The sequence below is a fragment of the Mauremys mutica genome, chromosome 3 (genome assembly GCF_020497125.1).
Source record: "Mauremys mutica isolate MM-2020 ecotype Southern chromosome 3, ASM2049712v1, whole genome shotgun sequence".
NCBI lineage: Eukaryota > Metazoa > Chordata > Testudines > Geoemydidae > Mauremys > Mauremys mutica.
Window position 1 is genome coordinate 28,028,877 of NC_059074.1, and position 17,427 is coordinate 28,046,303.

Consider the following 17,427-nt stretch of genomic DNA (forward strand, 5'->3'; position numbering starts at 1 on the left):
GCGTCTAAACAGACCAGAGTTCCTGAACACACGCGCGTCATGAACCTTGCCCGCCCACCCAACGAAGATGTTGGTAAAACGTCCCCTATGGTCTACCAGTGCTTGCAGCACCATTGAAAAGTAGCCCTTTCGGTTAATGTACTCGCTGGCCTGGTGGGCTGGTGCCAGGATAGGGATGTGAGTCCCATCTATAGCCCCACCGCAGTTTGGGAATCCCATCGCGGCGAAGCCATCTATGATGTCCTGGACGTTTCCGAGAGTCACTACCTTGGAGAGAAGTTGCTCAACGATTGCGTGGGCTACTTCAATCACAGCAACCCCCACGGTAGATTTGCCCACGCCAAAGTGGTTCGCTACTGACCGGTAGCTGTCTGGCGTTGCAAGTTTCCAGAGGGCTATGGCCACTCGCTTCTGCACACTCAGGGCTGCTCGCATCCGGGTGTCCTGGCGCTTCAGGGCAGGGGACAGCAAGTCACAGAGTTCAAGGAAAGTGCCCTTACGCATCCTGAAGTTTCGCAGCCACTGTGATTCATCCCAGACCTGCAACACTATGCGGTCCCACCAGTCCGTGCTTGTTTCCCGGGCCCAGAATTGCCGTTCCACACCATGAACTTGACCCATTGCCACCATGATCTCCACGGCGCGGCATACCCTGCTTTGTGAGAGGGCTGCGCCACTCTGTGAATTCCTGTCCTCACCGCGCTGCCGGAGCCTCCTCGCCCGATTTCTCAGCAGCTGACTGTGGAAGAGGTGGACGATAAGGTGCGAGGAATTGACAACGGCCATAAGTGCAGCGATGATCGCACCGGGCTCCATGCTCGCAGTGCTGTGGCGTCCGCGCTGTAACCGACCAGAGAAGGGCGCGAACAGATTTCCCGCCGGAGCTTTCAGGGAGGGAGGACGTGATTGACGGTTCAATGATAACAGTTACCCAAAAGCACCCTCGACACATTTTTCCCCCAGGAGGCATTGGGAGCTCTACCCAGCATTCCAATGGGCAGCGGGGACTGCGGGAACTGTGGGATAGCTTCCCACAGTGCACCGCTTCCAAAGTCGACGCCAGCCCCGTTACTGTGGACTCAGAAATTCGAATTAGTGTATTTACTCTGGATACACAAATTCGACTTCATAAGGTCGAATCCACAAATTCGACTTAAGTAGATTCGAAATAGTCTTGTAGTGTAGACAAGGCCTAAGAGTTATAAGATCTATAGTTTTTGATTCATAGATATCGTAATAAATAGAAGTTTAGGCAATTGATTACTAATAAATGTAATTTAAAGATAAATTATATTTTTGTTAAATGTTACGTTTTAATTAAACATGAACTTTGTATTCAGCCAAGCGTTTTAATGTCACCCACAGTACATACAGGACTGTGTGTAGATATTTTCCTCTTTGATTTAAAGTGAAACATGAAATCCAATTTCGGCAGAAAATAATCTGCATATGTATAAACCCAAGACATGCTGGTCATTAGAGTTTGTGAAGGGCTGTTATTATGCTGAAGTGGAATTTATTTTGATAAGTGCTGTTTATTTGCATATTCACTTTAATACAGTACAGTTCAGCATTTAGATTACACTGTGCATAGGCTTACTTATCTTGAAATCTTGACATCTTTTGAAAGTTTAATATTATTGTAAGGTTTTTTTTTTCATTACAGTTTCCAGAATTAATTGCATATAGCTGCCAGTCTCTCCTGCTCTTGGGAGAAGTTCTGAAAGCAAATCTGAACAGTTTTGAAGGAATTAAAGGGAAAAAAAAGCATATGAGACTTAAACTAGAAATTGAAATGTCACTTTTTTTCTACAGTTATACATTTTTAAGCCATGTCAAGAAAAACGCTGTATGTCAGAAGGCATTCCTCATTTAATGAAATAATGGACTAGATAATTAAAACAGTTGGACTATACATTGTCTGATAGTATGCATATTTTGTTGCAACTAGAACATACAGTAGAACCTCAGAGTTTGAACTCCTTGGGAATGGAGGTTGTTTGCAACTCTGAAATGTTCATAACTCTGAACAAAATGTTATGGTCGTTCTTTCAAAAGTTTTACAACTGAAGATTGACTAATACAGCTTTGAAACTTCACTGTGCAAAAGAAAAAAGGCTGGCTTCCCTTTATTTATTTTATTTATTTATTTTTAGTAGTTTACATTTAACACAGTACTGTACTGTATTTGGGGTTTTTTGTTTGTTTGTTTTTTGGTCTCTGCTGCTGCCTGATAATGTACTTCCAGTCCAAATGAGATGTGTTGTTGACTGGTCAGTTCATAACTCGTGTTTGTAACTCTGAGGTTCTAATGTATTTCTAGCGTCCATTAACACTCAGAACTGGTAAATTAATATCTTTTGTTTGAAAATCATGCATGACATTAGAAAAAGAATAGGCCTGTAAGGTGGCTTCTGTATCAACGTTGGGACGTTTGTGTTGGGACTCTGTTGTGAAGTGTGTTGTGTTATTTGATTGAAACAAAAACTTTTGGAGAATGGGACCCGTATCCAACAATCTGCTTTTTGGTCTACTCTCTTGTCTTTATTCGTTGATTTATTGATACTTTTTGCCTTAGATCATTATCTACAAATTTCTATGTTCAAGCAGGTTACACATACGTACTAAGAATTGTTTACTGGTCAGATATATTCTTATGGAGATTAAAATGGTTTATTGCCAGTATTATGGTAGCTACTTTCTGCCTATGTTTCAGCTTTCCCTGATGAATGGTTTTAGATGTAGGAATGAGACACAGAACTTTGGATATGGTTATCTTACAAGTTATCTCCCATGCAAATTGTTTGACTTGCACGAGAGCAGGGCATATGTAAGAATGTTGCAACCTGTTGTCATGAGGGTGAGGTGTCTCTGGGTCTCTATATAGTCTTATGTGTGCTTCCAGTAGAGCTCATTCTGTCCTGACATATAGATTTGAAAGAATAAAATAAACGATATGTCATTTTTTTTTCTGTTGTGATCATAACTATAGTATGAGAGTGTCTACAAATACAGATTTTGCTTACAGATGCACTGTTTTAAATTTAATGATATAAATTTTGGGGCAAAGAAAAAAATCATGTAATGGAATTAAACTTTTTGATTGATGCAAAGTTATAATAACTAGTGTTAAAATATTTTTTTTTGTTCTTGTTAATTAGGATTGTACTGGTCTCTTATTTTGTGGAAAAAATATGATTCACCGATTTGAGTTATTTTTAAAGGGAATTTATGCATTTTTAAGTACATTTTAAATAATCACAGCTTTTTGGCCTAAGGCTAAAATAGTTAAAAGTTTCATGGCAAATATCTTGATATATTAACATTCATTATTTCATACTTTGAAGATTAGTCTTGTTTTAAAATTAAAAAAATAAAACATGATGAGGATTTTAATATTATGAACCTAAATATGTTATGTTTTAGAGCCCTACCAAATTTACGGACTATGAAATCTCGTCTCCCCACAAAATCCGGCTGTGGTAGTGGGGGGTGCAGTATTGCCACCCTTACTTCTGTGCTGCCTTTAGAACTGGGTGGCTGGAGAGTGGTGGTGGCTGCTGGCTGGGTGCCCATCTCTGAAGGCAGTGCTGCCGTCAGCACCAGCGCAGAAGTCAGGTTGGCATGGTATGGGGGGAGAGGGAGGCTTACAAGCCTAATAGTGCAGTACAATACTTGTATATTTACTGTATGAACACATCTGTGAAATTTGCTATTTATGGTGTGACCAGCCTGTGAAAAATGTGTGATTTCTCCGTGATTTAATTAGACCCCTGGTTATGTTTCTTCAGGAACAGATGATGAGGGAGGAGTCAGTAAAACTGCAGCAAAAGCACGAGGATCAGACTTTAGCATGTGCTTAGCTTTACACACTTCAATGGGACTGTTTACAGTGTGTAAAGTTAAGCACTTCTGTAAATCTTGATGTTATCAGGGGTTGGTTTTGTGGTATTGCTTAGCAGCAAACTATTTTTTTAAAATTCCATCCAAAGCATGTGTTTGTTTAATTTCAAATTTGCAGCAAACATAACTAATATATTAGGAGGAAGAAGTGGCCCTTTTTGAACTGAGTTTTTAATTTATAAACATGCATGCATATTGTTACACAAATGGCTAGATATTATCTATACACAACACTATTAATAAAAATATTAATTAAATATTAAGGTATAGAATTTTATCCTTCTAGTTTTTAAGCCCTATCTATAAAAACAAATAAAAAATAATCACCTCAAAAATTCTGCCTCTAATGTGGGTCAATTCTGAATTGTAAAATATTTTGTAATTGCAAAATGCTATCATTTGAATTTTTTTAAATCTTGTTGAGTTTCACTAAAGATTTTATTTTGAAGTTAACAATTAGTGTGGTAGCAGAACTAAATTTTGTACTGCAATTAAAAAACAAAAAGAGAAAGATGGGAATAATTGTCCTAATTCTGCTTTTGTGGTTAAAATACTTTTAAAATTATTTATGCAAATATTAATCCTGGAATAATTTTTCAGATACATCTTAAATTCATTTTCTCCCAACATATTACAAGGAACCTTTATGTTCAGATGGCTTGGTCCCACAGAAAACAATACACTTTTTTTTGGATGAAGCTACTATAACAAATTTACCCATCTTACTTTGCAGATATTTACAGAAAGCCTTCTATGTTCAAGCCATCTAGAAAATATACACCTAGCTGGGGAAATGATGCATTGCAGTGTTTGGTCTGTGGATCCACCAGTTGGTGTTGTCTCAAAAGGAAAACCACGGTATAGAGTCAGCTATGAGAAAAGCATCAAACTGGTTTTGGCTGCTAGCAGAGAATACTTCAATTCTTCTACCAGTCTGACTGATAGCTGCATGGATTTGGCCAGGTATAGTAAAACACATTTTCTCTCTCTTCAATATTCTTTACCTTTGGTTCCTTTATTTTAAATGTAGTAGATGATGAATTTTACTGAAAAAGAGTTTTGGCCGGATTCCCGTCTACAATCTGTCCCTTTGTGCAAAGCAAGTGGGGGATAAAAGGGCTGTAACCACAGCTTCTCTGAGGAGCCCCAAACTTCCTTTGCAACAACTGGCTTAGTGGGGCATAGCTGGAAGGAAAGGGGTGTTGCTGGAGCATCTGTTCACTCCTACTGTTCCTGGCTGCTAGAATGGCCCCTTGGAGCCATGGATTCCTATGTCACGTCTAGCATTACAAGGGATGCCATAAGCAAGACACTAATGGAGAGAGTTTGTGGAGAAGAATAATGCAATACCAATAAATGTTTGGATTTTTTTTTTTTAATGTGAGTTTCTCCGAGATGAGATGGAGATGCGTGTACTTTCTTCTGATTCAGTTTTGAAGACATGAAAGTACAAGAGTCTGTCTGGCTGGGATAAGTTGCTTTCTGTTGCACAGCTTCTCACCTCATTGATTACTAATGATCTAATCCTCCCCAGCTATGGAATTTGGAGGAGGTTCAATGTTGTTGCAGGAGACTCCACTCTCTCATTGCTCTTCACTTCAGGTTACCAGCCTTTCTGCCTCTGGCAGTGAAACAAGGTGGCAGTTCATTTTTCTTGACCATTTTATTTTAAACTTTTTATTTTTATTTGTTTTTGTGCAGTTGCAACTTATGATCCTCCTCCTCCTTCTCTACATTGGGTAAATAGCAGAATGGTGGTTTCAACCACCTGGATCTGCTGTTGCAGTGCCCCCCTGTCAGATCCTTCTGATCACACTAGGGCATGGAAGAGCTGTCCCACAAACATCTAACCCAGGGGTCGGCAACCTTTCAGAAGTGGCGTGCCGAGTCTTCGTTTATTCACTCTAATTTAAGGTTTTGCGTGCCAGTAATACATTTTAATGTTTTTAGAAGGTCTCTTTCTAAAAGTCTATAATATATAACTAAACTATTGTTGTATGTAAAGTAAATAAGGTTTTTAAAATGTTTAAGAAGCTTCATTTAAAATTAAATTAAAATGCAGAGCCCCCCCCGGACTGGTGGCCAGGACCTGGGCAGTGTGAGTGCCACTGAAAATCAGCTCACCTGCCGCCTTAGGCACATGTGCCATAGGTTGCCTATCCCTGATCTAAGCCATGCTCATGTAACTGAGGCAGCACTTTATAGGCTCTATGAAGGGAGAATAATACTGTGCCTGTTCGCAGACAGACAGCCAGACTTTGCACTGCCAGGGCACAGTGCTCAGAGTTGAACTGACATGTCAGGTCCCCACCCTGCTCCAGTGAACTGTGGCTCCAACACAAGAAAGCCCAATCAGGAGCTTCTGAGTATATGGGGAGAAAGTCTGAGGAGGAGGAAGCTATCCAGCCAGCTCAGGGGGGTAAGTCCTGCAACAGAGCTGGGCAGGAGGGGGAAAAAAGCTTGAAAGAATCCAAAGTCCCCCCATCCCAGTTCTGAAGTGGGTCCTCTGCTCCCTGGGGAAAGAAGCTCCCATTCCTCCCACTGTGAACTAGGGGATTCTCATGATATTCAGGGGTAAGTCCTGCAAATCCCAGAGACTGAATCCCAAAGATGCAAAAGCAAGTATCCTTTGCAAGGCAGAGATTAGTATTGTTAAATGAACAAGGGGAGTGAAAATCTTTCTCCCCCTGAGGAAGTGTTTGCTGGGGCTTTTCTCCTACACAGTCTCTCTGTGCTCTGTATCATGGATGCTGCCCCTCCCACACCAGCAGCATGTCTGGGGATGCAGAAGAGCCTGTTCCTCCTGTGAATCCCTGCATATGTGGAGTCCGTCCAGCACTCTGGCTCTGCAAGGGAAAGGGGCTCAGAATTCAGGCAGCAGCAGAATGGGAATTGAGTATTTTGATCATCAGCCATAGCCCCTTGATGTGCCACGAAAAGAGGCGCAGACTCTGGAAGGTGGGGAGGTCTCTCTCTCTCTCTCTCTCTCTCCACCCCTCCTCAGGCTCCATATGAAAGCCTCAGGAGCACTTCAGGCAGTCTGTGACCAGAACAGAGGCACATGAGGATTCCACTCTACACAAAGCTGCACCATCATAGGATTACTGGGTGGTAAATGAGAAATACCTTCCTATGTTCAAACTGATCCTGATGGATTCAGTTAAATCCTGAGTGGTACTGGGTTACTCCTGCAGTACTTACGTGGGTGCTAGCCAGCCCGGGACAGCTGGCAGGCTGCCTTTTAGCTCCTGGGGACAGTGAACAAGCTTCTTCCACAATCAAGGTATGTGTACCAGCACCCCTTCTCTGTTACATGATTGCCATGTCAGGACATATAGTGTACTGCCTCTCCCCTACAAACGGCATGGGAAGCAATACCAGACATGCATCAAAAGCAAAACCAAAAAAACTACAGGACTCTTACAGGACAGCATGTCAGTGGCTTGCAAGGAAATTACTAATATTAATACAGTATTATCCCTTTCAAGAATTATTAGATAGGTATTTTCCTATTAATGCCTCCTTTGAGGGCATCATAATATCCAAATGAGGACATCCAATTAAACCAAATGTTAAACCAAAATGTTTATATAAAAATGAAAGAAATTTCATACATTTTGGGAGCCTGAGGTTGGTACAGCCATGGGATCACCAGTGAAAGACAGATACGCCTTCAGAAGGGGACTTCCTTCCAAATTATCCCATAGACCATACAATTCATGACACACTGCACAACAATTTAAAAGCCTCACCCATAGCCATTCAAACAAAAAGGTTTTCATGTATTTGGTAAGGAAAGCTTACTTAGCGGCAGGCAAGTGGATCATCATCTAGGGATATGATCCTTACTTGGAATGAGCTGTCTCAGGTTCTGTCTTGGTCAAATTCTTGATGTGATTTGTGATGAGCAATGGATTCTATGTTGGTGCTACAAGGAAGTCATGTAATACCTATGAATGGTCATCACTCATTCTAAACAGATATCTTGTGCTTCCAAATGAAGAACTATCAGGAGAAACATTAGAGAAATTAGTAGCTGACATTGCAGAGGCACCCCAACCCTTATTTTTGAAGCTAGCAGAGCAATCCATTAGCTGCTACTGAAACCAAGAATACCAAAGAAGGGACTATTACCCTGGCAGAGGGAAAATCTGGAGCAGAAGTTTCCAAAGAAACCTAGATAAATTTTCCTCTAACCCAGCAAAATCCTTAGCATGACAAAGACAAAAAAGCATTTTGTATACAATAGCACACCGCTCCTGTGCAAGAGTCTTCCTTCTGAGTCACCCTCTGCACCCAGAATCTTGAATGGCTTGTGGTAGTCACAGCAAGACACAAGTTGCATGTTGTACACTTATTTCCATTCATAGACAACATTCCAGTCAGTCTCCCATCTAGAGAAACAGACCAGTTCATAAATGAACAGCTGCTGGAAAGGATTCATTACTACCAATTCTTCAAAATCAAGAGTTTTTGATCCCAGTGCAGAGACTTGCTCACCCAGAGATCAAAACAGACATGGCACTGGCCATAATTTTACCACAGTGGAAAATATTGTAGAGATTCAGAACTTGATTACATCAGTCATTTCCTGAGGAGTCATCCAATGGCTAGAATTGCTAATGTTAGGTATTAGCTTCATCCCCTGAGTGGGTTTCTCAAAATGCACCTGCTGAAATTCCTTCTGAAGTCACAGAACCATGCACTTGACGTAATGCAAAAGTAGGCATCATTGTGAGATCACATCCAAATGCCCCTTTCTGGGCAGGTAAGCACAAACAACATGCTGCAAGACAAAAAAGGTCGCTCTAGACTTCTGCATACAAGTATATATGGAACACAAATTTTCCAAAATCTTATAGTACACATTCTTTAGTTCATTTCAATGCTCATAAACATTTCAATCTTTTTAAAAAGCCATATTGAGTTGGACCATCATCTCTTGTATCCTGTCTGTGATAGTGACCGGTATCAACTGCTTCAATAGAAGGTTCAAGAAACCATGTAGTGGGTTATTACGATACTCATAGAGGAAGTCTCCTCTTACCTCCCGTTAGAGGTTGGCTTATGACTGAGGCATGAGTGTTTATATCCATTCCAAAATCAGGAAATAGCAAGACATCAAAGCTTCTCCGTTATGATGGAAAAAAATGCCCTGGACAGTGAAGAATATGTTTCCTTTCAAGACAGTTCACGTAAAGGATACAAAAGGGGAAAGTTGAAGTCATCCTAGTCCTCCACTGGACTTACTAGGTATCTAAGGACTTCGCATTGCAGCTGAAGAAAATACCTGACCTCTTAAAGCTGGGGGATGCATCTTTCATCTGGACCTGAAACACCTACAGTTAACACCCTGGCCATCAGAAAAGAAATGTAGTTCAGTATGGATTGTCCATTAACTTCTGATACAATTTGGTATCCAGACAGAACTCAACCAGGATATTTCATTTATTGATCTGGTCAAATTTATGTTTCTGGTGTGAGGGGAAATGGAAAGCTCTTTGTGCAGTGCCCAGCACAATTGGACCCTGACCTTTAGATGCTGTTATAATATTAATAATCATCATAATACAAATAACCAGAATAATTACTTCAGCTTCAATCACATCAACATACATTTAAAAATGTAACAAAAACCAAAAAATCCCCAAAACAAAACAAAAAACCCCAAATAACAAAAAACACAACTTGTACTTAAAAGTAGGCATGTGTTCAGCATCTTGTAGTTCCTATGTGACCAAGTCACTTGTCCTCTCCATGATACCTGTTCCCACCCCCATCCGAGGGCTCAGTGGCCTGCTGCGGGCTAACGGGACCTTGTCCCAGTGACAGAGCCTTTGTTACACAGTAAATATTCTTACACATGTACATGTATTTTTTAGCAATTAACAATCAACAGAATACACATGCCAAGCATCTCATGTTCAACTCTCCCAATAAAACAGACAGAGTCTCCTGATGGCCTGTCAGGATCCGATCTCATCTGTGGTTCCAGCTTCTACACAACCTAGTCATGCAGGGGTTAAAAAATCTTAGCAGCTTTGGTCTTGAGCTGTACCCCAGAGTTAAGTTCCAATGAGCTTGTTCTCTAACCCTCATTATATAGTTAAAATGAGGATTTCTTTTATCCATGCCTTACCCAGTTATTTTACTTACATGGTAGTTATGAAAAAAACCCACTAACTCCATACAGAGATCTACATGCCTAAGACCACCTACTCATTAGCTTTTGTATTTTTCACAGTTAGTAAAAACTTCTCAAGGACTACGTATCTTTATGCTTCATTAGTGGAATACACTTACAACAGCAAAACCTCATATTTTTTATTATCAGGAAGAAGCTACAGAAACTCACGGTTAGCTTGTCCATTCGCTCCCTATTCTCGGGACTTTGTGAATATATATCTATCCCTGTTAGTAATGCTTCAGCTGATACTTTTCTATCTGCCTATGTCAATGTTGAATTCTCCTGACTCTGTAGTTTTTTGTTTTCAACTTATGATGGCTGCTGGTTATGCTAAGTCCATACACAAGATGGCTGTGAGTCAAGTCCAGGCTCTCATTACATTCTGTGCTTCAGTTTCTGATCTATAAAGGGGGAGCAGTTATCCAACCTCTACTACCGAGTGTTCTGAGGTTTACCTCAGCAATTTTTGGAAAGTGCTGTGAGAGTCTTAGACAGAGGATATAAAAGTGCATATACCTGTTTTGTTTTGGTCTAGTAGCCATAACTACTGCTTATCGTCCTGATCGACATTCTCTCATTGTTTCCTTGTACTCCTCATGTCCATATGTCTCTCTCTCTCTCTGGTCTTGTATCTGTAAACTCTTTGTTGTGGGAGCCATCTCTTTGTTCTGTAGTGGTAAAGCACCTAGCACAGTGGAGCCCTGATCATCTGAATTCTACCGCAATGCAAATAACAAGTAATGATTTTCTCTTCAGTCTTTCAGTCTCATTTCCTTTTCTTTCCTTCATTTCCCTTATTTTCTTTCAATGCAGCTGCCTCACTGCACTTCATCCCTTTCTTTTTAGGAACAATTTTTTTTCCCTCTGGAAGAAATAGAGATGTCCCCTTCATCACAAGATAATTATGTCTAACGTGGGAGATCATTTCACTGAAATGTTAAATATAATAGTGTTTTAATGATTCTCGTCTATGAGGTACATGTAAAGGAACCTGATATCTCTTACTTTGAAAACAAATAATAGAAACATAGAACATTAGGGTTGGAAGACCTCAGGAGGTCATCTAGTCCAACTCCCTGCACAAAGCAGGACCAACACCGACTATGGTTTATGGCTTGGCTTATCCTGAATATTAATTTTATATAAAAATGGCTTCATTTATCTGGTGTTTCCTTATTATTTAAGAATTATCTATTCCATTTAAGTTATTTAAGTATACATTAATTCAAACTAGTTTCCTTCTTCCCCCATAAGATATAATCAACAATTTATTTTTTTTACTTAATTACATCTGAGTGGTTGAACCAAATTATGAGGAAAAATTATTAAATAAGTTAGTTTTTTTTCTAAGGCACAGAATTCATGTTGGCCTATAAAAATAATTCTTTGTGTTCCTTATCAGTTTTTGCGGAGATCTCCAAAAAACAACTTCTACTTGCATAATTCAGGTGCTACAGTTGAACAGTTAATAACTGATTTCACTTTCTTGATATTAAGAAGATTTTTTCTTTTTAGTGGAACATTTGCTATTACTGAACTCTATAGGTCGGCAAGCCATGCATTTAGTCTCATGAATAATTAGGGCCACCGCTAACTAATTGGGTTTCTCCATGACTGAACTGGAAAAAAGTGGTAAAAGTGACTGAAAATGCAGTTCTGATTCCCCAACCCACCTTTTCTCTATTTTAGAAGTGGTAGACTGATGTTCATTCAGACTAACTTGGAAGTTAAAAACTCAAATATGGCATAACACCCAGAATCTTGTCTGGTCTTTATATACAAATACAGTCAAATAACCACAACAAAGAATGGGCTTATGGGTATGCCTCTCTCTCTCTTTTCCAAACCCAATCAGAGACCGCTGATGGCATTCTAGGGAAGGACTTTTAGGGGGAGGCGTTGTCTCTACATTTTAGTATGTGAGCGGCACTTTCTCCAATCCCCTACGGATTTTTTCTGTTACCCATGTTAGCGAGGAATTGAACTTCTACATGTGGGGTGAAGACTGCAGATGTTTTGGTTTATGTTAATGTAGCTTTGGTTGAGTTCATATTCACCTATTTGAGGGGAATTATACTTCTATGTTTGCAGCCATACTTCGATCGTAAATATCAATTTTTGTATAAATTTGGATTATTTAAAACTAAAAAAAGCATGCAGAGGAGACATTTCATAGAAGATATATTGATTTCCTTCAGTAATGTGAGCCTTGAGCATCTATTTTGTCTGTTTGTCCCACTAAGATCTCTACACTTTCTTCAGCACTGCCTTGTATACATTGCCCTCCTTCTTCAAATCCCTCCTTTAGACCCACTTTGGTTGTCTAAACATGAAACAGCCCAGCAACTATGACTAAATTGTGTAGCAGTTGAAGACATCAGATTTTATTTACTCCAAAAGACAATGACTTGGAACAGTTGGGAGCCATTAAATTGTGCAGTGCTTAGCCTGTGTAATATTGAGTTAGCTGCCCCTCCCCCCCTTTTTTAACACATTAATATTGAACTTTTTATTAGATTATCAACTCTTTGGAGCAGGGCCCATGTCTGTCTATCTTGAAGACTTTAAATTGAACCATAGGCTTTGTGCTGACTTTTGCACCCCACACCATAATGATCAGACTGGTGCATTCTTAAAATCGATTGCTTGCTTGTCACATTTCCGAGATACCAAGGTTACTAGATACACTGCAGAAATATTGATGGATTCCTGCTAAAACATATTTATAAACATTTGTTATAATATTGCATTTACATATGCATTCAGTAATCTAAATGCACATGCTGTATCTAATTATTAAAATCTCCTCAATGGAGATTTATGTGCCTGTAGAGAGGGCAGAATGTTGCAGATTAAATCTGCCATGTGTGTATGACAGTGACTGTTCCCCATGCTAACTAGTCATGGATTTTTAAGCAGTATTTTCATCCTTAGAAAGTAGTAATGATGACCAGATTTATACTATGGCTACACTTTAACTGCTACAGCGGCACAACCACATCGCTGTAGGACTTCAGATGGGAGGGTTTGCCGGTCACTGTAGTTCATCCACCTCCCCAAGAGGCAGTAGCTAGGTCAATGGAAGAATTCTTCTGTTGACCTAGCACTGTCTACACTGGAGTTAGTAACTACGTTGCTCAGGGGTATGGATTTTTCACATACTTGAGCAATGCAGCTGGGTCGACTTAACTCTTTACTGTAGACCTAAGTCACAATTGAAAGGGTTTGTTCCAATTCAATTCTAAATGGTTATGCTTGTTGTCTGAATAGTTACATAGGTGGACACAAACATGTGACTTGACCAGATTTTCAGAAGTGTTCAACACACAACAGCTCCTATTAGGCACCTAAATAAGGAGGTAAGATTTTCAAAAGTGCCCAGCTCTCTTTGAGAACAGAGGGAGCGAAAGGGTGGCAAGCACTTCTGAAAATCTAGGCTGTGCTGACTGCTGAATCTTCTTGAAAATCTGACTCTTCAGTTATTAACAAAGCTAGCTCACATCTATCACAATTGCATCCTTTTAACTTGATACCTTCTTTCACTCTCAGATGATATTACCAAATATTCCATATATATGAAGATGTCCACATGGCAAATTGCATAGAATACACAGGTTCTTGTGGAGCGATGCCTCCTTCACTGTGCACCATATAAGATGAAACGTTGTTTTAAAGACAATAATAATTTTTGATGCATTTTACTACTTGAGAAATAGTATGTAGTCATGCATTAAACACTTATTCGTACTTGATACAATATCAGCAATTTTAATCTATCATTTCTGTTTATTCTTTTTTGTGTTTGTTTGTTTTTAAACACAAAACATTGCTAGATTAACTTCCTGGAGTCCCTGGAAGGGTTGTGTTCGTGTAATTTTTCCTCAAGCTTTTTGACATTGTGTGCTTTTTTCTTTTTTGGCAAAGCTTAAAAGCAGCAGCAGTGCACAGAAGTGTGCCCCTAAATTCTGCATTAAATGTTTTTCAATAAATTTAAATGTCTCAATGTCTCCGTTTCATTAAATGTGCTCCAGTCCTATTTTTTTTTCTAATTTAGGTGTTTAGTGTCTTAATTTAGGTCATTAGTATAACGGGTCACCCAGCTAAGATATTTGGTAACTAGTATGTGTTTCTGGGTGTCACAGACCATTGGTCAGCTAATGGTGAAATCATGTAAACATCTTTGTCACATGATGCAGTTTGTGTTAAAAGTTTGACAATCCAAAAGTATAATAAATCACTGTTGTATTGCACTTGATTTTTCTGTCAAATATAAAAAGTTTTTATATATATATATATATTACTGTTTTTAATCCTTTAATCCTTTTATATATATATATATATATATATATATATATAAAAGCAGTAACTCGTCTGAATTTTTTACAGAAGTTTGTAATGTTCTTTTTCTGTTTGTTTAGGTGCTGTTTACAACTTATTGTTGACTGCCCCAGTGCTATCCAAGAGGAGCTAGATCTCATTCGTGCGCTTAGTTATCTTGAAGAATTTGGTCTGACAATCTTGCCATTACAAGGTACAATGTATTACTTATGTCCCTTACATGATGGTGTGGTGGAACATGACCCACAGTTCATTAGCTGAAATTGTGCATAACTTTAATATGAGTAATCCCAGTGAAGTTAATAAGACTCCATATGTACATACATTTTACTCTTGTGCATAAGTGCTTTGCTGTGTAACAGTCTTAATATACTTTGTTTGTAAAAGCACTTTGGAGATCCTTTGAGAGGGAAAGACACTGTTCAAATGTAATCTGTTTTCATGAAACTATTTTGAAAAAGTGAGGGGCTTGATCATCATTGATGTTGAGTACCCACAGCTCCCACTGACTGCAGTGGAAAGTACACCTCTGAAATGGTGCTCAGAATATTCATACAATATTAATTACGTTGAAAACAACCTTTGAGAGAGTCCTTTTTTTTTTTTAAATTCTGCAGGGACTTGCTCTTGAAAAAAGAATAATTTTCTTTCTTAAGCAGATTGCTGTATGGTTTCATATATTCCTGTAAAACAAATTGGCAGTCAAGGTCAACATTTGCAGTAGATTTCCTTTGGAGAACTCTTGATTTAAAATTGTAAATAGTTTTTTTGTGTTTCCCATTTTTTTAAAGTGGTGTGGAGTTTGCTTTTGTTTTTCCATTGCAAATATTTTTTTAAAAGCTAAATGAAACAGATATGTTTCCATAGGAAAAGCATAAGAACTTCCTGTGGCACAGGGTTGAAGGATAAAAAGGCTAGGTACTAAACATTTCTGTATTCTGCAGTTGAATTCTTCTTCTTCAAGGTGAATTCATTTATTTCACTCAGATTATAAATGACCTTTCAGTGATATGCACGGTTCTCTTATGCCTGGTTTACTTAATAAAACAGAGTAATTAAAAAAAAAAATCATATTGGAATACAGTTTTAATATCACCTGTAACATATCCAATTTGCCATAATTATTGCATGTGAAATGAAGCCTGTCATTTTTAATGGTATTGCTTTATCCTTCTCTCTTCAAAATCTTTTGGATAAATTAATCACTAAAAGAATAAAAAATCGTTTAAATTTTCATACAGCTGCAAGAAGTTTATCTAAGTTAGATGTTATTGTACAGTAATTTAAATATTTTAAAGATGACGTTAAAATAGCATTAAGAGTGAGACACTATTTAGTGCATAAAAGGAAGGAAAGAATTAAAGTTGTGGGTTTACATTCTTAGTGTACCCTGTGCTTGGGAATTGCAGTGCACTTTATCAGAACTTCTCAGAACAGTGGAGAGAGGAACAAACACACACACACACTGCACACCCCATCTCCTGCCTCCTTTCCTACCCGATCCTGTGCAGTATCATCTTGCTCAGTAGGATGTTAGGATGCTCTCACAACCTTTCTCAGAATTTCTCTGTGGCTATGAGCCTAACCTTTAGAGGTATTTTACTTATACCATCTTGTCTTTTAATTTCATTAGCTTGGCTTTTCTTTATCCTAACTCCATCTCTTGTGTTCCCCGTCCCAGTTTTTTTGCAACCAACTGAACAGTCATCTCTAGTTAATTGCCAAAAAGTGTACGAGTCTCGTAGTATATTTTATATATATTAAAATAGTTGATCATATCTGTACTTCTGGATGTCATCTTCCGCCTCAAATAGTCTTACCAAATTTCATTTCCTCTCTCCATATCAGATCTTCTTGAGACAATGACTCCTGACTCTGCTTTCATCCATAAAAATCTCTTTAATTTTTCACCTTTTTTCTTTTTCCGCTGTGCCTCGTTTAGTTTAGATTCTTCTCCATGTTTTCATTAGTAGTTTCCCAATCATTTCTTTCAGTTTGTTTTTCTCTAGCTTTTGTTACATTTTCTTTTCTTTTAATACCTTTCTCAGTCTTTGTCTTCTATTCCCACTAATCGTTCATGTCCATCTTTGCTTGCCCATACTCTTTAAACTGAGTTTAGGTGACTTTGAACTAATGAAAAATAACTCAATTGATCAAGTCCCGAAAGGTCACATTTGGGACCATCTTAGCTCTTCAGGAGTTTGTCAGGAGATTTTTAGTGTTGCAGGGTGCCATTGATCTTAAATGCAAGACCCTGCGTCTAATACTAGCTTGCAAAATACTCATGATACTTTACCATCCCAGCTGCAACATAGTCTCTCATCATTATCTTCACGATGATGCTAAAAAAGAATATATTAGTTGCCTGATTTATTTTTTGTTTGTTTTTTAAATACTGGGATAAGTCAGCTAGTAGAATTTTGCAAGGCTCTGTTAAAGCAATGTTAAGGTATCCCAAAGGAAACATACTAGGAGCAGAAGTACAACTCTACCTCGATTATAACGCTGTCCTCAGGAGCCAAAAAATCTTACCGTGTTATAGGTGAAACTGCATTATATTGAACTTGATTTGATCCGCCAGAGTGTGCAGCTCCGTCCCCCCCTCCGCCCCACCGGAGCACTGCTTGTGTTATATCCGAATTTGTGTTATATCGGGTGGAGATATATTGGGGTAGAGGTGTAGTAAATGATTTTGTAGTGTAGAAGCTGCCTGAACAGCATTCTAGCATTGTGTGCCAAGAAACACTCTTTCCGCCTTCCTGCCCTGGTTTAAAAACATTTACAGATATCCTTGTTGTGGATCTAAAATGCTAACTTTAAGACATTATTTAGTCTGATTATCCATCCATCTGGCTGTACCACAGATTTGGACCAGATGAAAGTGTGTTTGTTTTTTTTAAATCCCACCTGTACTTTGTTAGAATTTTCATCCACCACCTATTGTTGTTGTACCTGAGTGCATCTTATGAATCATAGAATCATAGAAGATTAGGGTTGGA

At 38.8% G+C, this 17,427-nt stretch overlaps 1 protein-coding gene across 1 annotated transcript in view; it reads left to right on the forward strand.

The window, feature by feature from the left end:
- The window catches only part of NBAS (NBAS subunit of NRZ tethering complex), a 363,078-nt gene that overhangs the window by 115,084 nt on the left and 230,567 nt on the right, over positions 1–17,427 (forward strand). The window contains exons 30-31 of the mRNA XM_045011210.1: positions 4,637–4,866; positions 14,509–14,621. Coding sequence (XP_044867145.1) covers positions 4,637–4,866; positions 14,509–14,621 — 343 coding nt within the window. The remainder of the gene's footprint in view (positions 1–4,636; positions 4,867–14,508; positions 14,622–17,427) is intronic.